At 27.0% G+C, this 24,570-nt stretch overlaps 1 protein-coding gene across 1 annotated transcript in view; it reads right to left on the reverse strand.

Annotated features, from left to right (window-relative positions):
- Positions 1-24,570, reverse strand: part of LOC132922551 (uncharacterized) — a 76,713-nt gene that overhangs the window by 32,724 nt on the left and 19,419 nt on the right. Inside the window, exons 3-4 of the mRNA XM_060986122.1 lie at positions 12,840-13,039; positions 12,582-12,717 (exon numbers count right to left, since the gene is read on the reverse strand). Coding sequence (XP_060842105.1) covers positions 12,582-12,717; positions 12,840-13,039 — 336 coding nt within the window. The remainder of the gene's footprint in view (positions 1-12,581; positions 12,718-12,839; positions 13,040-24,570) is intronic.

A 24,570-nucleotide genomic window follows, 5' to 3' on the forward strand; every position in this document is an offset into this window, starting at 1 on the left:
GTTAGGTACTGTATGGTACTTAATATTGTTAAATTATAGTAATATATAGAATATTATTACTTGGCAATTTTCGGCATAATCCGTTTTCTATGACTGTTCAGCTCTTTAAATTTAGAAGTTTCTACTGGTATTAGTATGATGATAAGAAGTGAACGTAGTTTGGATTCGATTAGAAACCGTAAACCATTTATAACTTTTGATCTCAAATTAGTTATAACTTATAATATTAGTAATAAATTACAAGCAATGTACTCGTACTTACATCATAATATTTTATAATTTATTCTATTTAAGTCATACGAATTAAATGGTAACACGTGTTTTTAATTATTATTATAATTGTTATTTAATTTAAAACTATTTAATGTTTATAAATATTATAAAATTAAGAAATTGTTTTAATTAAAAAAACTTTTATTTCATATATCAAATGGTTATATTATTGTATTGCTTATAAATCACCATGGCCAATCTCAAACAATTCGAATCCGCGTTTTATACATAAATGCATTCGTACTTACAAGACGTGTGAGGCCGTCTTATTATTAATAATAATAATTTCTAATATTTACTTATTTAGTAGAATTATTGAGGTTATATTGAAATTGACTATGATTATTCTGAGGTAATGATTTTAAATATCTGTAATCCGATGATGTCATCCCGGAGCCGGGACACGAACAATTTTTGATTATTACATTTATGAGATCGAATATACATTTTGCATTCTATAGCACTATAGTAATAAAATACTCTACCGATCTAAATGTTTAGGAATTGAAAATGAATATACTAAAGTTTTCAACAAACTACGTTATAATTTAGCTTACTAAAGTCACGTATTCAAGGTTCATCCCTCCCCTGAAATATTATTAAAAATTACCTTTTTCGATATGACTATTGAATTATTTCACTCGCTCTCCTAATCCATATACACAAAAACATGCATTTGTTTCTGTCTACGTGTCTGGGGGTACTTTTGTACTTATAACATGACGAGTTTATAAATATTATATTTAGTTACGAAGTAAATTTAACGCAGAATTATCTATACCTATAAAATAAAACTCACGTGCGATAACAAAAATTACAAAAATCGCGCGTAGAACTTTTTAATAAATAAGTATCGTAACATTTATCTTAGTTATCTAAATCACGCGATACATATTATTTATATATTTTATGTCCTTGTTTTTTCATATATTTATATATAACATGTATAAGATAGTTCACCAAGCATGCTCAGTGCTTACCCTCCGTAAAGTTTAAAATATTTTAAAATTCTTACGATTTTTTGTACTATTTAAGAAATGTTCTATAGTAATATAAACTATTGTTTTTCGGATAATAATCACCTTTTTTTACTGTAAATTATTTATTTAGTAACATTGATAACTATTGCTATATAAATAAGACTGAGACAGTGCCATTATTCTTGGGTGTACGTATATCGTAATATTATGTAGTTACAAAATGTTATGACGGTTTTCTGAAACGACCACGTGTGCAGAAAATCGTTCAGTTTGCCTATCGTCCAAATTATAATAATAATTATAGACAATGTTAACCGCGGTCGTAACGATACATAATTAAAATGATTTTAGCGAAGGTAAATCGTTGGCAAAATGCATCGTTTATATTATTATTGTTACGGTTTACGTTGTACGGTTTAGTACACATATAATAATTCTGTACATCCGTATAATATAATAAAATTATTATCAAAATTTCCAAGAAATAACTTAAAAATAAAACTTTTATCTTTATTTATTCACATCTCGGGTAGTAATAATAATTATCGTATATTCGCATACATTACACGAGTACAGTTTATTTTTTAATTGCATTGTTCGCAATAATAACACAATGCAATGTTTTCAGATGTTTGCGGTATGATGATTTTCAAAAACAAATATTCGGTTTAAGACCGTGTAACTTTTAATATAATTTAATGGTAATGTGTAGGTTATTTATCATTTTTAACTAGAGCATTGAGAAAACGTTTCAACTACACGCGTTTAAAATGATATTTATATTTTTATATTCTTATTCGACAGTTTCATGTACACAGTTTTCTGGTACTTTTCATTTTTACATTCATCCGTATCAATTTTTTAAATCCAACTGATGCTTTATCTTACCCCCATTGGTTTTTTTTCTTTTTTTTACTTTTTCTCTTTCACTGAGCTCGCGCGTTTCTCATTGTGACAGGCGAATAACTCCGAAGTGAAGATGAAGAGTCCAACGAATGAATACGTTTTAAGCCGGCAATTATTAATTCAACGGTCGGGGGTTTCGGGATTCCATACGGTATAATATGTTATACATAATATATTATTTTATTCGTTGACACGCGCGTCTAATGGGTTTCCTTCAAATATTGCGTTTAGAAGTCCTATACTGCAACTCAATATTTTATGTCCTGCCGTTCGGTTTTGTTGACAAGGCGTGCAGTAGGTATATTATGTTTATTATTTTTATTATTTTTATTATTTATTTATTTTTATCGCGTAAAGCCAATAACGTGCAGACGTTTGCTCTTGAAAACGTTAAACAAATATTTATTAAAATAATATACAAACGTCGTAGATATATGTATGTTTACGGGTAGTAGACGATGCATTTTATTTATGTGAATTGCTAAAAACTTTTCTAATAGATTTAAACTTATAAACTTATACCTGACAATAGTAACAATAATAATGGTATCATGTGCTTTGTATATTGTCATTTTGTCAATGTGGCACGAAGAACTTCTAATTAACATACCAACATATATATATATACTTGTTTGCATTTTTTTCCTAGTTTTTTTTTAACCGATTAATATTATTGATCACTGTGTGTAAGATAATCAATATATTTATTGACGTGAATTTTTGAATAAAAATTCTAAAGCTTAATTAAATCTAACTAATTAAATATAAATACGTAGATTTGAATGTACTTTAAAGACAGTTTTTTATTTATAAACACTTCGCATACGTTGCACATCGATAATATATTCTATAGGTACATTGTGTCCCATGAGAATTTACCCATTGCGATATCTCCTCAAATAATGGAGATATCATAATTCTGGTGTTTTAATAAGATTCACAGAGACAAGAACTACACATATTTTATGTTTTAATTTATTGTAATGTTTTGGTAAAAAAGTTAAAAAATATATTTTTATTTAATTATTTTCAAAAAATTAAAGATAGCCATTTTATAGAGAAGTTCATTTTTCTGAAAATATTGATGTTTCAACATTTTAATTTCATTTATTTCCTGATTTTTAATATTTTTTCTAATATCGAAAAAAACTGTGAATAATTGAATTCGATAGTGGTATCTGTGTATCAAACATGTGGCCCACGTGCTCGTACAGCCGGCTTTTCGAAACTAGAAAATATTAAAAATTAGGAGATAAATGAAATTAAAATGTTGAAACGTCAATATTTTCAGAATAATAAACTCTACAAATTTTTTGAAAATAATAAAATAATAAAATATATTTTTTTAAATTTTTTACCAAAACATTAAAATAAATTGAAACATACAATATTTGTATTACTTGTCTCTGTGAATCTTATTAAAAACCCAGAATTATGATATCTCTATTATTTCAGGAGATACCACAATGGGCGAATCCTTACGGGACACCCTATATATACCTTAACTTAGAATAGCGGAATATTACAATGATATTTTTATATAATTTAAAAAATAACTATTTAAATTAAAAATAAAATGTGAGCGTCAAAACAATATAATCAGTGTTTATATATTTTTGTTTTTTAGCGCATAGTTTTCTTTTTATGTTTATATAATATTTTAATACCTAACTATGTTTTTAGTGCTTTAAACTTTTATAACCCTATAGTTATAACTTATAAGGGCTGGGTTTGTGATGCGTTACATTTACATAATATTTGCCGGTTTCTGGTGTACCTGCAAACGTCGTCGTACCCGTTTTGTTTGGCTTTCGCAATGATGAGCAACACCGACAGAATAGGTTCGAACTGATGCCGATCGATAAATGGAGAATCGTAAAGTGGCGCGTAGTCGGCCAATCAAGTGTATTATATTTTTGTGTGTTGCACGTGAAATATTGTCCGAGTCGGAGAACCTAATTTATCACACCCGTCACGAAATTCTTTAGCTTTTCCCGAAACGTCGAACGGCAAATTCATCTACGACCGCAACCCCTCCCACCGTATAGAACGATACGCATACAATGTACCTATATTATATTTATATATATAATATGTATGCGTGTGCGTTTGCGTGCTTTGTGTACACACCACCGATGGCAATGCATTTTGGAGGTTACCTTTCCGCAGCGATCACGACAATTAATCATAAAAAAAAAGAGAGGAGAAAAATGTCTGTTTCATAACGCTGAGAAGTATTTTTCGTACGAAAATGCGATTGACAGTACTGAAATATATAATATAATAATACCATATAAATACACATCGACGACTACTATAGTCGATGACCAATCCGACATAATGTCAATATATTATATGTGATGGACGGTGGTACTATCGACGTAGGTACTCGCATTTTGCTATATTACGACGAGCAATAAACGACACAAAACTACCGTAGGTACAGGTAATAATATTAAATAATACCTATATTCTACATATATAAAAAGGTGATATTCTTTTACTCGACAAGCGTGATCAACGAATGAATAAAATACGAGATAATTAAATAAATGATACTACAATATATAAAAATATAATATTTAAATATTGTGTATGTATGTATCAAGTATCTACTGTCTTTTTTAAAATTCACTTTTTTTCTTTTAAAATATAAAATATTATTTACACTGTTAAAGATATTTATGGATTATCTATTAATTAATTAAAACTGTACAATACTATTTCAACGGGGTTCTAAGTTCGCTGAAATCAAATAATATTTAATACTAGTTAAGAACATTATATATAATGTAAAATTATAATGCAAAATGGTATTCATAAATATTTTTCCAATGAAAATAATTAATAAAAAAATGAGTTGTATAATTTTCCCTGAAATATTGTATGAATATAAGTGAAAGTTATTTTATGTAAGTATAAATATTAAATATTTATACAATTAATGGATAATAATATGCATAATGGTCATTACTCATTAATCATTATTGTTAAAAAAAATGCATTAGTATAAAATTATTTAATATTTATGTTTAATATCTTTTTTAAATATTCTGTACTGATCATAAATAATAAACCATATTGAATACTTAAAGATTAAACGCGTGATAAGTTGTTAATTGGATACGATTTTTATAAATGAGTAAGTTAATGATAAAACGAACCACTTAAATTAATTTCTTTAGTTCCTAAAAAACGAATTACATTCATATTTTTAAATCGATTAATAAGTTTAAAGAGCTTTTCAAGCGTTTTTAAATACATTTCGTGAAATTATATTAAAATAAAAACGTTTGAATTGCATATTGAAATAATACACTAATTGATTGATATTAAATTAAATAACATTTTCAGAATGATTATTTAATATACTCATGAATTTCTGTGCGTTTTAATTTCACGCACACGCAGTATTGATACGTTCATATGTCCATCTTCACTGTGTTAATTGTCGGACACGGTTATTTATTTATATTTCGCTATAAATTTACTTGAATCTCTCAGGGGTCGTATAAAATCATACTATAATATTATTCAACTCAAAATATAACATAATTCATTGAAACCCCGTGATCAGTTGAAACTGCCGGTATCATGATATTTTGACAAATTAAACAATATAAACGTTGGTAATATATACAAAAAAGTATACAGTAACCAGAGACTGCCGACCACAGGGTGTTGGTCATTCGTCTCGCTCTGCTTGCTTCGGCCCCTTGTATTGTTTTTTTAACAACCCGAAAGCTATGCAATTGTCGCGTAATAAAAACTACTCTTAACGGAACGTGGTTTTGGTTTATGATGTAATTTATAGGAACTTTTTCAAATATTAAATGATCATAAAAATAATAAATGTATTGGATATAATAAAGAATATAATATGAGTACCTAGTACTAAAATGTCAAGTATGAATATTCTCCATCTACTATACTATGTGCAAACAGTTAATATTTTCAGAGTTGTGTGTATACGAAATCCGAAATATGGTCTGCGTCGTCAGTTACATATTTAAAAAATTATATCACGTCTATAATAAATAAAAAAAAAGTGAAAATTTAATCGATAAACATTTCAACTCTCTGCAGAATTATTTAAAAGTTATAAAATAATACAAAAAGTTTTGGTTGATCCCTGCAGGGTCTCCTGCGTATACAAATCTGTTAAGGTGGTGGTGTTTTTTTTTTTTTTTTGTTAGTTTTTCGAATTTCACCGAAAAACTATTGAAAAATTACAATAATGACCTCTCATCTATATAATGCAATGCCGAAATACTATCTGTACTGAATCCTAAATATATATACATTTACATTGAGTACATGAAACTTTTGGAGCATTCATTTTACCTACCCTAAAAAAAAAAAAATCATTTAGGTTTATTACTAATGGTTTGTAAACGAAAAAATAATGCAAATAATTAAACTATAGATATATCAACTCTTCCATCAACAATCTCTCTGAAAATTATAAAATAATACGATATACCTATGGGTTTTTTTTTGCACGCATTTAATAAAAATGAAAAATATTAAAATATTATTTTTAATTAATTATCCCAGAATTATATTTGTTCATTGTACTTGTGGCTATAATTCATATTATACATTGCAGAATTTAGTTTTAATAAATTCCAATTGATATCCTTTTTTAAATATTATGTTATAGTGTAATTGCATGTGTCATGAAAAAATATTATAACAAAAATGTAATCCATGAAAACAATATGCCAGTGTATACTCATAATTGATTAAACGTACAAAATAATATATAATTTTCCAACAAAATAGTCGGAGATCAAATTTCAGTTTGTATTATTTCTAAAATACAATATAATATATTTTTTGAATTAAGTTAACTATGAAAAATTATTTCTAAATACATTTTTCTGTTTTAAATATATTGTTAAGTCTATTAAATTTATAATAATTAATGTTTTCTATTTTTTGTAAACTGAAATGTATAAAAATTAAAAAAAGAAGAAAATACAGTCAAGGCACGATAACTCGAACCTCGATAATTCGAAAAACTTGACAACTCGAATTTTTTTTTTATTCCTCTAGTTATATAAATTAATGTTATAAATTCGAGTTAGATATCTCGAATAATACATATCTCGAAGCGAATTTTTATCTCCTTTCAACTTTGAGTTACCAGCGACTCTACTGGAATTAAAAATATAGTAAATTAATATTTACATTTACAACAATTGTAAGATAAATAATTAATTCATACATTAATTTTAATGGGTCTCTTAATTCTAAATATACAGAAAAAATTGTTTTTATATAATTCGCTTGAACCGTGTTTAATATTAATATATTATTATGATATAAAAATATGTACCAACTATTAGCTAGCTTTTCATCATTGGTTAAACATTAATAATACGTAGGCTTAATGATTTCTTTGTTGGATAGAGAAATTCACAAGAATATAAAATCACGGTAAAAAAATATGGGTATTACATTTTAAGCACAAGATATTATTTATTTTTGAATTAATTCACTGTTCCCGTGTAAACGAACATTTTGTTCATGCCATAATATAAATGCCACAACATTTAATACATAAAACGAAATTCCCTTCTGTAGTTCTGCTGTTAGATCTGAATCTCTAGTAAACATATTGACAGAATACGTATTTGTTTGCCAACCGAATTCTAATTTCAAAGTACATAGCGTCCAATGTTGTCTCAAATCAGAACCAGCGTCATGTATAGAACACGTGACAATAAAGAAAGTGCGATAAGCATCACACATAGATTTGAAAATTCACGGCTTATATAAAAGCATACTGACAACATTTTAAACTTGAAATGTATAAGATATTTATAAGACACTACTTATAAGATATATTTAGTCGACAAAATAATATAATCAGTTAATTTTTTTTTAAATATATTTAAAACAAAAATCTGAAAAGCAACAATGTATAGGTTAACGAGTGGGTTATACTTTTTGAGTTTCTAGGACTGTAAAAAGTTGTAAAATAATGAAAAAAGTTTAATCTGAATCTGAGTTTTCAATGGCATATTACCGTTAAGGTGACAACGCATTTTAGTAGTTTTTGTAATTTACTAGGAAGATGCCAAAATTTGTCTCTAAAAATATTAACTGTGTTGAATTTAAAAGATTTGGTTAAAAGTATTAAACATTTTTCAAGTATTTCTACTCATGTTATATAAAAAACACTTAAATATTATTATAGAAAAACCAAAAGGATTTTTTTATTATAAAAATATGTACTGATCCACATTATTTATGCGAATCATAGAACCAGGTTTATTAAAAATAAAAATTATGTTTAACGAATAATAACCCATATATTAATATTATATAGATGTATATTATATACAATTGTCATTTTTGGTTCTATTATGGTTATAAAATGTGATCAACAAAGATGATTATACAATAATATGACAGCGCGTTCAGTAAACTTAAAATGTACAGTCGTAGAATATCATGGGACGTTTTAAAAGTACTTTGAATAGATATATTGAGTAGATATAAACGAAAAATACATTTAAGATAATGTTTTAAACTGCAGTACACCAAATACTATTTTATGTAATTGTTACATTTAACATATGATTACGGCACGAGAAGTTTTTAAAATATTATTCTGAAATGAATTTACCTACTGATATCATGTTTATAATATTATATTTGTTTAATGCAAAATATAATTTTGATTACCTACTTTAAATATTTTGATACAATCTATAATTATTAATATCAAAGTAAAATTCTTGTTAAGTTATTCAATTAATTGATATTTTTATAATTTAAGTAAGTATATTATTTTATGAAATAGCTGAAATGTCAAAGCCAAAGGTAAACAAGTATAATATTGTTTAATATTATAGGCATACATACAATATGCACAACGCATGCATATACTGTATAACTAATTAATATGCTGTTGATATATAAAAATAATAAAATTCTTACATAATATGTATTTACTAAACGCCTATTATTATAAAAAATTGTGTCAATTAAAAAAAATTGCGGTTGAAAACCAGTTTGCAATAACTACAAATATGTAAATACTGTTTTTGATTTATGTGTTGCACAAAATATAATATATCATAATATTAGAATTTATATTTTATTTATCTATATCTATATACATTAGTATAGGGTAGAAGTTGATTAAAGGTTTAAAATACAAGTTTTTTCGTCCAAGGTTTTTTCATACAACAAACAAAAAGGTTGACCCAAATTCGTAGACTAACATTGCGATATTGAAATCTCGGTAGTGTCACCAACGTCAAGGGGTTTCGTCCGAGAGGTACTTTTGAATTTTGAATAAAAAAAAAAACAGAAAATAAAATATAAACATCGCTAGACCATCGTATATATTCTCATCAATAGTTCACACACTCGCACACACAACGAATAATATAATATGGCGTTTTGTTCTTATACTTTCTGATACATGCACGATGTGACAGCTAAAGTTCAATAGCTTTTACTTATACCCGTATGCGTGCGTAAAACAAACCCTTGTTCTTATATTTTTTAGATTTTAAAATTACAATTTTATCGATTCCGTGCATGACACTTTAGAATATTTTTCCATTAAGATACACAACAAAAACATATTGCACATCATCGCTTCAACCGAATTGTATTACGTGATTTTAATTTCTCAATTTTTCTTGTAGCACACCTCAGCAGCGATGTTGTTTTGTATTAAACTGTTATATTCCATATGGAACCCGTATTAGCAAACATCAATTAGGTTATATGATTATTATTTATTACTTTATTAGGTAACTATAATTACCTAAAAAAAATATTAAATTATAGTGTATAATGTTAACGTAAAAAAAAATTATTTTTGAATCCATTTTAATGGGATATGGAAAATGTTTTACTTACAAAATGTTATCTGAATGTGCGGCAAACTCAGGAAATTTAACAAATTCAATATTAATAAATAAAATAAACGTTTCGAAATATTTTAAAATTCTTTATAGAGAAACAAGATTTTTGAGGTACATACTAGTATAATACAAGTATATAATAACAAATTTTCTGTCACAAAACTCCAGTAAGGATGTTCATCAACTTTTTATGTACATTGAGTTTGTTATTTGTATGAAGGTCTTTAGAATTTGTACTAAATTTAAATTTATGTTACAAGAGATATACTAATGAGGGACTAGGGATACACCGATACATATCTATAGTCCTCGAGCTTATATATATGTACGGTTTAATATGTTATTTAATTGTCTATATTGAACTGCATAACTACATTAAATGTATACATTTTACACAATCATTTATAAAATGTATCCTTTGAGCATTCCAAAATTTCAAATGTTATTTATTATTAAATCATCAATTAATTTAACAAACAATTAATGTGAAATCTAATTGATATTATGTTCATTTAGTTTAAATTAAAATATTTCACTCCGTATAATAAAAAATAAAAATATGATAAACTTATTAAAAAGTCATATAATAAGCATTATTTATCATATCCGTCTTTTATATAATTATACAATTTGTATAATATTGGTCTCTCTTCGATTGATACATCAGCTATACATTTAAAATTGGAATTCTTTGACATTGTTTTATATTATACTATGTTTCTATTCTTCTTGCATTGAGCTGTTATACTTGTAAAGTCGTAATAGTTTAATTTAAATATCTTCTACAGTAAAAAAAAAAAAAATTAAAAAAAAAAAAAAATGTCTTTAATTGTTATTGAAAAATTACAATAATTGTGTTTGCTTAGTTTTGAACGGGATAAAATTGAACAAGAGATAACATTAATTTATATAACATCGGAAAAATTCCGAGAACTATCTTAGTTTAAATCGATAAAATTAGTGAACAAAATATTTACGTGAAATATATTAATTCACGAATATTATCAAAAGGCGAGAGGGGCAATTTTTGTATACGTTGAAAACTTGAAAGTATATTGGTATATTATACAATATTATTATAGTTTTGTAGTTACTGCAGAGTGAGAATTTCTTCGAACGCCGTATCAACGCATACAATTAGAATTAATTTTTCTAATATATTTTTATTAAAAGTATTCAATGAATTTAAATTCTTAATTAACTTTCTTTAAGAAAACACTTTGGGGTCGTTCATTGAAGTAAACTCGTTATTTTATAAATTACTTAAAGGTATGTTTAATTGGAAATTCCTAAATATGTTGACGTTTATCACGTGTTTAATATTAATAGGCACTATAAAATTGTTATTTATTTTTAATAACAATTGAATGTAATGATCTTTTGAAAAAACAAAAATATTATTTCATTAATTATAGATTTGATAACACTATATACTATTATATTGAGTTGTGCATTTAGATATGGTAGGTAATATTATAACTCATTGATGATGATGGGTATTTCCTAAATACACGTATTTTATCCTTTGTTTTGATCTTAGCCTTACAAGTTATAAAATCTGCTTTAAATACTATAACCGAAAATAAATACTACCTTTGGCAGTTTTAACAAAATTTATGAATTATCTTTAATTTTTACTAATAAAATAACTACAAATACTTAACAGTTTAAACATACTAGTTATCTGATATTTTTATATATTTATATTACATTAACATTTTACCATGAAAATATATTTAAATTTTTAATTGTTTTACTTATCTTTATTAAATTTTCAAGTGATTTGCACGGAATGAAAACTTAAATTTTATAATATTTACATTTTATCTGTAATAAAAAAAACATTTTACTAAACTACTGCGTGAACCTATGTAAACTAAGGTTTATATTTCGTGAAAAATTCTAATATTTTAACTTATTAATCATAAATAATATAATTTCAGTTTGCATAATAAAATTGTACTATTTTAATTAACAAGGTTTTTAAAGGTGAGTTTTAGATATATTTTAATTATAAAAATATAAACACTTATCGTTTAAATAATTGTTGTTCGATTTTGAACTAAATATATTCATAAATGGTATTTAAAAATAATATTAACAATGTCACAATTAACGCTTAACGAATGTATAAAGAAAAGAGTACTTACATACTTCTACCATGGCATCATTACTAATCCTAACTACTCGCAGAAGAAAAAATTGCGATGATTAATTTTAATTTAACTTTGCCGTTTCATATTATTCATATTTAGTATGAATAGGTTATCATTTAATCAATAATAATATCATATTATTGAAGTTTGTTTAATGACGAATAATTTTTTTTTAGCGAATCTGCAAACTTGTTTCCGGCCACAAATCATAAAAATGTTGTTGCTTTTTGTTCGATATTTACTCATTATTAAATCATTCGTTCAGAGTAATTTATTAATCCATATAATATAATAATATAGTGACTATGGTAATGACGTTACTGCAGATGATGTCGCTCGATTGGATTAAATTTCGTAAATCACTATATACTTACATATAACTTCCATTCGGCCACCATCTTGTGCGGAAGCAAACGACGGCGCTTCTGCAGAAACTTCGCACCGGTAATTAGCTGTGGTTTTCAGCGTTATGTCTCTCAACACTAACTGTCGGCTATTGGACTGCGTGTGCTGCGCAAACAAATAAATACGTAAAATATAAAAAGCCGGTTTAATCGTCACACGACCGCATCGAAAGGGATGTGTTGGTGGCGGTATAGGGCGGGGAAAAAAAGTTATTACGAAATACTTACGTCGACTTTAATCCCATCCACCGCATAAGACGTCTTCTGAGGGTTCGTTTTGGGCACAAACCGGTAAAACTCTTCGTTTTCACGGTACCATTTGACGGCGTACAGGAAAGCACCTTCCAGCTCGTAGTCGCACCGGAGCAAGGCCGTCTCCCCGCGGACCTTGTACCGAGGCACCACTGCTTTTACGGTCAATCCGTTACCTATTTTGAAAATGATTCAACTACATTAGACCTGATATGACTTGTGAATTCAGCAGTATTGCGTAGTTAATACGCATTATAATAACATAACAATGATTGTTATGAATTGATTTTATACAATGTCGTTGGGTTTTTTTTCTATGGTTATTGCCTTATTGGTTAGTCTTAAAGCAACTCGAAAATTCTCGATTTCATCGGTCAATACGAGGTGTCATATTAGCGGCTATACGCTTAAAGATGTCACACATATTGACACAAAAACAACATAATAACAACAATAATTATCTGTGTGAAAGTGTGTCAAAAATAAACTAAAATATTATGTATACCTCTGTAAGTCTGAAATGTATGCAATTCCAACTTAAAAATAAGAGATTTGTGTATACATCAACAAGCATAATGTCTATGTCATTAAGATTTTTTTTTATTTTTACTAATTTATCAAAGTACATTTATTGTTTGTTTAAAATTATCTAAAAATGTTTTATCATATTTATTGTAAATAATAAATATAGTATGAATAGATAGTCATGCTTTTCAATTGTAAATGTTCACAACTATTTTAAATTAATTAGTGTAACATAATTATTATCAACTGTTATATCGCGGTATTTATTATGTATTATATTTTGAAGTCAATTTTTTAAATAGAATTATTTTAGTTGTTATAAAGAATATCCAAAAATTTAATCTTATTAAAAAAAAATTATTTTAATGTTATCAAAATTTAAACTCCATTCAATTTAATTTTAAAAGCAATTATAAACTTGTCGACAAGTTTCAGTGACTTATCGCATTTCCCTTCTTACCATATTAATATATTATAGTTCATATAGCATAGGGACTATAGAGGTATTGCATTGCACTTTAACTAAAACTTTACGTAAAGAACTGTGAGAAATTATCAGGTACGTCAGTGCTACTTGAAGCCGTCTTACTCTGAAGAACTTACGACGTGGTATTTATAGTAATATTAAATTTTAGCTATGATAACTAATAAATTATTCTAACTTTTCCAATGTCATTCAAGTGCCACATAATATTCTAAAACCTCGACAGCGTAATTAATTAGTTCCAAATATTTGTGAACGATCGTAAATGTTAAAACTTTTTGTAATTATAAACTATTTACAGTTCTCTTGAATCTAAAGATTTTGTATAATATTTCTAACCGTGTATTATACTAAAAACTGAAGGTTTTAGAAATATTTTAAAAGCTATTAGAGTAATTTAAATGTTTCATGTGAACCAAACATTAAAACGCGACTTTCATTAATATCTTTGAACATATATCACACGCGTCACCGTCATACTTAAACTGTTGTAAGTATATTGCTTTACATGTAATACGCATATTGTTTTTTTTTTTTTTAAATATTAAGCAAACACGGAAAATTAATTTAAACATCAATATACATAACGTCGTCTGGAAAGTTCATTATAACCGCGGCATAATAATCGTGTGGGAGTTGCTTTTCGGAAGGTCGACAGTTCTCGAACCACCTATTTAATATTATTGTGATCGTCATCGCCTGTCGGCGGAGTATAAAATAATAATTCTGCAGTGCTCGGCATTCGGCGTAGTGTTTTCACCTAGCTATAGCTGTTGACAGTCCCCATACATGCTCGGTCCGATCGGACGCGTAATAATATAATAATGACACTTTATTCACTATATAGGTACAAAAATGATAACGACGACGGCGCGAATTTAGAGCTGACCCGATCATCGTCTGCTGGCAGCAGCAGCAGCAGTAGTCTAGTCGTTTCATCATTACGAATTTACGGCCATTACGATGAAATACAAAACAATAATATTATACGTACCTTATATATATATATATATATATATTCGCATTATAATGTAAATACCGTACGGCGCAGCAGAGTACGCGGTCGCAGGGGCTAATAATGTACATTTTGTGTATTTTGTCACAGTAATATTATGCGACTTAACCAAACGAAACGCTATTCTCGCATTAAACGCATAAAATATATATGTGAATGTGTGTGTGTGTGTGTGTGTGTGTTTGGGAATTCATCGGGTTTCGGGATAATCGACTGTTAATATGGACGAGGTGCGCGGTCGTCGCTGGCCAATATTAATAATATCTCAGCCAAACACACACACACACACACACATAATATATATATATATATAATACTGTAATAATAATAATAATAATATGCTACTCCATTTGCCCCCGTATTGCCGCGCCGCACATTATTAGATGCATAATATATAATATTATTATATTAATACACAAACGAACAACACGGAAAACATATTATCGCAGTAGGTCGCTTATGCATGTGTTATAATGTCGTGTATTTCTATTATATACAACACTATACGCGTGTATTAGAATACAAATCATAATTCATAATAATTTCACGATGATAATCGGAGTGTTAAACTGCAGTTACCACGGCAGTCACGAAAAATATTAAAGCATAATACGTCTGATGATGGTGGTAACCTATACATAATAATAATACTATATTATGCGTATCGTCGTTAAGCCCCGACCGTCGCTGGCTAGTATTATATTATAATAATAATAGTTATACGACCCTAAAACGGTACACATTTTTAAGAACTCTGAGTGTATAATATTAAACTCTATTACTGCTGCATTATTACGGCAGTGTAAAATAACTTTGTACAATATAATTATTATTGTCGAGTTTAATAGCCTCATTTTATAAACCGTCACTGCTGAACGCGTAACACCTACCGCCAAACCATTTTATAGTCTATTTTAGACTAAACTCACTAATGATTAATTATTTAATAGTCAGAATACTTAAATACCTACACTTAGACTTTTAAGATATCATCGTCTATAGCATTATGACCGAAAGACGAATTTGACGATTTTTGTGGATTGATATTATAATCCAGGGGTGGGCAAATGCCGTCCGACCAACGAACCTTTTTTATCTGGCCCGCGCTACATTTTCGAATTACATCATACAATTTCAAAGTCAATCGTCTGTACGCTATGCTACGTGACCTACGTCTATGCTAAATTAAAATGCATATTTTGAATGACCTTTTTGTTTTTTGCTCTCTATACTCTGGCCTACTAAATTTTAATTTTCTAAAAATTGGCCCTCTACTAACTTTCAGTTGCCCATCCCTGTTATAATCAATACCTTTAGGTAATAATATATTAATTATCGTGACAACAATCAACAATACCACTGCCATAATACTACGTATTGTCTAGACGTGACAGTCTTGCCAATGGTCTAAATGTTAACATTAAATAACATTTAAAAATAAATATTGAGAGCCGACACGAAATCAATAAGGTTCTCTGCAGAAGCGTTGAGTACTTTATATAGTACTTTATAGTATTAATATTCAAGATCTCACGTCAAGTTTTGTAGCCGCCTTGCCGCCTAATGTGTTTACGGACCTGCAGACAGACAGTAAATTTAAATTGGATTTCTCGGACCAAAGAAGGTGTGAAACGTGCATGGACATTCATAAATAAATTAAATCGTTTACAATATAAATAAATCCTCGTTGACTTCACGAAAGACATAAATGTTTTTATTCATTATCTATTGAAAAAAAAACACAGGGTTTATAATAATATAAGATAAGCCTATAGGTATATAATATGTATATATGTATTATGTATATATGTGTATATATGTGTATATGTATATGTAAATATATATGTATTGTATACATATATGTATATATATGTAAATTTTTTTAATACTCAAAACATTATTAATTCATATTGTTTTACATTGCTGTAGTCAACAAATTTAAAATTAGGTACACGTCTTTTTATTATTTTTAAATAATTAAACTTACACCCTACTCGATTTTTTTAAATTATTAAATAGCAATTGAGTTTTGTTATTTACTAATTCATATATTGTTTCTGTGAATTTTTTTTTTTAATTTCAATCAAATATAATAATAAACTCTTAAACGTTAATGTGATGATAATAATTTATGTATACTTAATGTAATGGCATAGTATAATGTATGTAAATGTATGTTATGGATTCTTCTTTTTGCATACCCAACGAATTTTATGGGCATTTTATTTAAAATATTGTAGCTTGGCAAATTTTTCTCTTATTTATTTCTTTAATATTACATCCGACAATTTTATGTTATAATTTCACGGTATATTTTAATCCGTGATTAGATTTAGTGCGCGATGTGCATAAAAACAAAAACACAAAATAAGTATACATTTTTTTTTTTAACTAAATCAGAAATATTAATCTTTATTGTATTATAACCATTCAAAATGTGAATAGCTTGCCAACGTTTTTATTTAACAACATTACTTTTTATTACGAAAAATACATTTTAAAATTTCAACACATATTAGTGAAAAAAAAATATTTATAAGAAAAAAATAAATTGTTTTTTTTTTTTTATTAAAATCCATTTTCAAACGTACCTAAACCAAAAATACAGAAAATCGGATTTCAGATTATGTGTGACGTCGTTTATCTACTTATCAATACGTCGATTTGAATGAGAAACATAGGTACTGTACATATTTTAAACGCTGATGGAATTTTACAGTCTTGTCTTTTAAAACCAACATAAATAAAAGTTGAAAAAATTCGATTTTTTTTTCACTGTTACCATAAACTTTTTATGTTGAATCACTTTATTTTCGATCAAACTCAATTGAAATTTTTGAAACTTAAATATTTGAATTGTATTAATTCATATTTCTGTTCCTCGCAAATTAATATTATGTCTGCTCATATTATTATTAGCGAATGTAGTGACGCCCACGTAGGGTGCAATTCCACTGGTTTCAAGCTGGTCCCGAGGCTCTTTAAAATGTATTTATAGAAAATATGAGAAATTGAGAAGCGTTATGCATTAATCCAATAAATAACCCAGATATATATTAGACCTTTTTATTACAAAAATACCTAACCATAATATATCTAATTTAAAAATTTAAAATTTAAATATTCTTTCATCTGCCCTTTCTCAGAGCCATGTCGTTAGGGGGGGGGCATGCGCCCCGGGCGCATGGTTTAAAGGGACGCCAAATTTTTTTTTTATAATATATAATATGTATGATAAATAAAATAGGGGGCGAATATTTTTAATTTTGTCCTGGGCGCCAAATCTTAACGGCACTGCTCTGCCAATTCTCCATTATTATTATTATTATTAATAAATTGTAATGATATTTCGACGAATAAATATTCCACTATAACACCTAGCTTCACAAACTGGAAATCATTTCAACAGTTACTAAAATTAATCTTTCAACATCACTAAAATCTAACAAAGAAACTGAAAATGTGATATATTCATTTTCAAAAATAATTATAAACGCAGCATTAAAGTCATCACCAAAAACCTTAGCTACAATACAAATCTCTCTCGTTATATTTAACAACTTCTATCCAAAAATAAATACAAGCCCGAAATCGTTGACGTATTACACGAATACCAAGTAACAAAAATATATTCTACAAATGATCTAACACACTTAAGAGTATTCTTTTATCACATTTATCAATGTTATTTAGAGTCTCTCTCAAATAACAATAAATCAATATGGATATGTACTAAAAAAAATTTAAATCACCGTCAAACTGTGCCGCCATTGAGGAACACAGATAATTATCTTGTTATATCCGATAAAGAAAAAGCTAAACTAGTAAGTACATATTATTATCTAGAAGAAAACTTTCAACCACACACTGACATAATTCCATAAACGACAATAAACATTCCCATACAACAGAACAACTAATAAGCCAACTCCTTCCAATTGCTTTTCCAGCTAAACACACAACACCTTCGGAAATAATATTTACAATTAAAAAATTAACCAACAAAAAAGTATCTGAACACGACATGATATATTATCCGTTGAAGAAAAACAATATTGCTCTGGAGTATTGTTGGGTGTAGCTCACACATTTGATCATATATGGCACACTAGTTTACTATACAAACTCAGATTTCTTCCTGTTCCTTATTACTTCATAATTCAATTTTTCTTTTAACAATTAATCTTTTAGTCTTCTGTGGCAACGCGTCTATTTTAAACACCATCCAATAGCACTAGAATTCCAATAATGTATTAATGTTATTATTACTTATATGTATATATATTTATAGAGTGATATCAATGGATATTCTCTACTCATGTCTTCCTCGTGTATTTTTTTCTCTTTTCATTTACCAATTGATATATTTGTTTATTTTATATAGATTGTAAACAAAAAAAATATATTTTATATTAATATTAACGTTTAAATGTTATCTATTAAAAAGTGTACACATCGTATTTTATATTACATTTTTCCATAAAAATTAATATAATATTAACATTTCCTTTAAATTATAAAGTTAATATTTATTATTTTACATAAGTATTGTTTGGTATTATAAAAAAGTTTTTATTTTTATATTTAAACGAAAAAATGTCCAAACAAAAAGTACTACTCATATTACCTGTAGTACCTACCTCAACTTAAATTATAATTATAAATAATATTTGAAGGAAAATTATATTATATATAAAAAAAAAATTGCTGCTATTTTATGTTAATATTATTATACAATAATTTACCTCTAAGGACAAAATGATAAGTATTTTTATGAATTAAAAAATGTTTGCAGCAATAGAAAAAAATAACCCTATTTTCGTAAAAATATATTGTATAGTATAATAATAATAAATTATTGGGTTTTAAAAAAGTTAATATAAATTTTAATAATTTATATTAAACTAAACTTCAGCTGAAATATTCATTTAAAGTTTTTATATTATAAATATGTTAATATTACATTGTATTGTAACATTCAATGCGCTATATACAAACTACATTAACAATATAAAAACATATAAATAGTACATAATATAATATTATAATGTATAAGTATACAAAGTGATCCATTTAACGTATGACATGTTTTAATAATAGACTAGTGGAAAAGCAGTTCACAATCATTAGTCAGCTCTACATTTTTAAACTATTTGCTCAATATTCAGTATATTAATAGCTATAAAAAACCAAAATGTAGTGACAAAAAAAAAAGGTTTAAAATTCACAAAAATTAACTATCATGATACGGATTCTCTGTTTAATGGATCACTTCATATTGTAGTGCTCATATACTTATATATAAAAAGTAAAAATTAAGAGTAATCAGTGATCAAACTCCATTAGTTCAATTAATAATAGCATTATTGCTATTGTTATCGTCGTGAACTCGTAACATGATGCTACGTAATAATTATCATGTGCATTTAAATATTTAAGTCTTCGTCTTTTAGTCATTATCACAGTTTTTTAAAAGAACATATTATAACCAGCAAAAAATTATACTTGTAAAATGTATTACCGTCCATTTTTATTTTTATTTTTCGTTTCACATTTCGAACGAATTTAAGGAAGTGTATTTTATTTTCTTAAACTATTTGAAATCTTATAGTTTAGATTTATAACTTCTGAAACGTTTAAATTAAAACCGTGTTAAACAAACATTATACTTTATTTAATAAAATTAATACTGTTTTATATGAAAATAAAATTCGTATACAATTTAAAATAATATTGAGCTGATAAATATCTAAACATGTTTAATTTATGTTGCCAATCTTTATTAATATAAATTTATATAGCAATGTCTTACACAAGGTGGATATATAGATATGGATATACATGTACATATTATCCACTTTGGTCTTTCATTTTATATTTAAATATTTAAGTGGTTTCTGATAATTATTTAAATTAAATAAATATTGATAATTAATAGTAACAAAATATAATTATAAATTATAAAAAATAATATCGCAAAATATAGAATGTACAGTAAAATAATAAAAATAATTTTATAGTATTTTAATTTATTATTTATTAATTTTTTTTTAAATTTATTAAATACAATTTATGCTGCATACTAATAAATTTCAATTATCGATAAGATTATTCTACTGTAATCATTTGAATCTGAAGTGTAATTAAATTATTTAATAATGTTTTTATAACGTTTAAACATTTAAATGTTTTTCAGCATAATATAAAAGGATAACAAATTAAATTAAAAAATATAAATATAACAATTCTCTGTTACAAGAATTTTTAATAAATTATATTATTCAAATTAATAATAATAGCTCTACAAGTTTAAAGTGTCATTGAATAAAAAAATCTTATTCGTTTCATAATTTCAAATAAAAGGCCATATAGGATACAAAGACAAAGTGTTGGAACTCATCTCGCTTCACTCCACTCCCCCTCACTCTTCCACAGTTTAGTTGTGTGTAGTACTTGTAATATTAAATTTTGCTGTAATTGAAAAACGATTCTGAACAAAGGTCAATAATCGCAGTTTTCGCTGATATATCTTTAAAATGTTTCGACAGTAAGTTTTCAGTATTTTTGCTTCGCGCTTAATAGCAAAAATACCGAGAAAATCTAAATACAACTTCCTTATAGTGTCAACTTATAAACTCCATTTTTTCTTGGAACTTTTGAAGCACCATGTCTGCACGACACCACAACGCCTGTTAAAATCCCTAATAAATATGATATTATTATTATGAAACCAATATGTTTCCCTGCAAGCTTCACTCAGAACCTAAAATAGTTTAATACTGACAATAAGACGGAGAAAAACTTTTCTTCTAAAAACTAATCAAACACTTTCCACATATTATTATGTGCATTGTTCGTATAATAATAATAATAAAGTACCTAAATAGGTAAAGTTTTACGGTCACGCCAAGGAATTATCGTTGTTGACAAATGTGTATAAAATTATGCAAGTGGATAATATATAATAGAAAGTAGCTTAAACTCGGAAATGTGTAATAATTTGTAGAATTTAAAGGACACCAAACGAGAGTATTGTACTTTATACAGTTAATGGCGACACACACACGCGCGGGCGCGCCAGTGATACGCCACCTCCGCCGCCGCCGAGGCCGATTAGATGCCACTTTGTGTACATTTACCAGGACTAAGCCAAATCCTACATTATTTTATGTTTGGTTAAGCCCATATATGTTGTTCGCACTTTAATTTATCGCTGTTGTAAAAATGGCGTATAATGATATTAAAAACATCGTAAGAATAGAAAAAAAAAGCATAACAATTGAAGTACGAGGTTTTTCTGTGCACTTAATTTGAAAAATGGCATTATAATTCATAATATTTGACATTTTTTACCCTAGGAAATATGCCAATTTGTATGAAGATTAAATGCATTACAAGGATACGACATTTTATTGGTCAATTGGAAAACATGATATACAGTTTAACAACGATTTATTTTTCTAACATTATTGCGGGCTGCTTCAAATTGTTTTTTCGTTGACGACGAATTAATAAACCGTCAAAATTAATACATATACCTATACTATTTTAACACAAATACAAATTATGTCCACCTATTTTCTTTGTCTTTGTACTATAATAATAAGGTATAATTCTAAGCCAACGGTTATGTCTAATTCATTTCAATAGACTTTTTAATTAGAAAAAAAAACATAAATCACTTTTAAAAACTAAAATTATCTTAATTTCAAATTGATATTTTATATGCTGAAACTGCTAAATGCTTTACAGCTAAACCACAAGTTATAAAAATAATATGTTCAACATAATATCAAACATAATTCAACATTTTCAAATATGTTATTGTTATATAATATGCATTATACTTTATTAGTATTATGGTCAATTCAATATAGCAAAACGACAAAATATGAAAAATCAATTATTAATGATACAATATTAAATAAATTATGGATCCTAAAGTCATACCTACAACAAATCAAAACAATTTTAAATAGGTAACTCTTACAATTTATGCCTCATAGCTATAATATAATAAAATAGAGCATTATACCTAATATATTACCTATGTACATGTTTTGACTAGAAAAGGTCGGTATGATTGAAATTTTTTCGGAAATTCCGTACATTCACAGTGTCCTGCCCACATTTATCTGGGCATGTATAAACGCAATGTCCATTGTCTCGGTCGAATTTTACCGTTATTTTGACGGCGACCCGCGGGAGGATAAACGAGTCCCAACTATACATATATGTATTACTCGTATCGTCGAGTCCCTCCCATATCATACTCTGGCTACCCGCGAACAAAAGCGAAATCGATTCGCCCATAAATCACTATCGCTAGTGTTACTCGGAAGGACAGTGCCGTGGAAAGGTGCTCGAGTTTTGTGCGTACGTCGTTTCCGCCAAAATGAAAAAAGGTTTGGATTTTGTTTCCACCAAAAACATTTTCTTTCAAAATTATCGTTTAAGATTCGAGAACCACTTGTCTTAATTTTGTTAATACGCACTCATTGTTTCATGGCATTCTGAAAATTATATTTCAGTAAATATAGTACGTGTCCACTCATAGTGTATTTAAATTGCATTGATAGTTTATTAATTTATTATGCAGTACAACAAATAATTATGAATCACGAATTTCAATAAAAAGTTCTATAAATCTTATCCTCACCACAACAATATATTATAATATGATTTAAAAATGTCAATTTCAAGTGTTCAAACTAATGTATGTAGGTATTGTATATATACAAGTAAACAGTTCTAAATTAAATATCAGAAAAATCTAAAATTTAAATACTTATTAAAACAGATAAATTACTTCGTCGATTGCAATAACTAAGCATGAAACTAAAACTGTTAACTATTTTGTACTAAATTATAATTATAATAACAGCATTGTTAAAATTAAACAAATTACACAAGACAAACTAAATCAATAGATAAAAACAAGTAAAATAATTTTTGGGGGGGTCAACGAAATCCATCTCTCCAAGATGGCCTTTGAGTAATTCTAAATGGCCCTCAAAGTATAATTTAGGAAGACCTAACTCTGCGGAAACAAGAATCATACTTTTTTTTTCATTTTTGCAAAAAAATCATTCATTTTCATTTGCAATGAAGATGCGGCAAAACAAGTGGGTTATTAATTATTATTACTATTTTTTTTTGAATTTCACACCAGTACAAAAATTAGATGAAAGTGTCTTAAAAGTGGCATTATCAAAAGCCTGTATTCCTATAAGTATTAGATACTTATTTTATTCCAATTAATTTGCATTTAGAAAGAAAGACAAAACTAATACAAAACACTGAATATTATTTATTCAATGAGATTTATTATTATCATAGCCCGTTGAATCGCGCACGTACAACACGTCGTTTTCTTAGGAAAGTCAATGTATATCTATTCGCTGAAACTCATAAATTTGCGATAAGTTTTTAATGAAAAAAAGGTCAAATATACTACTCTTGTCGTATATACTACGATACTGCAAGGCGTACGCGTTCAATAATCAACAATTAGATCGCAGGATTCTAGCATTTGCATACTTAATAAGGAAAAAAAACATTGAGCAAATACAAATTTTATTAAGAATTTCAAAAATTTTTATTTTAAATTCGAATATTGGGATCTATTTAGTGTATAGTACGCTTAATATATTAGCGACACTTCTACGTTTTTAATTATCGTG

The sequence above is a fragment of the Rhopalosiphum padi genome, chromosome 2, assembly GCF_020882245.1.
Source record: "Rhopalosiphum padi isolate XX-2018 chromosome 2, ASM2088224v1, whole genome shotgun sequence".
NCBI classification, from domain to species: domain Eukaryota; kingdom Metazoa; phylum Arthropoda; class Insecta; order Hemiptera; family Aphididae; genus Rhopalosiphum; species Rhopalosiphum padi.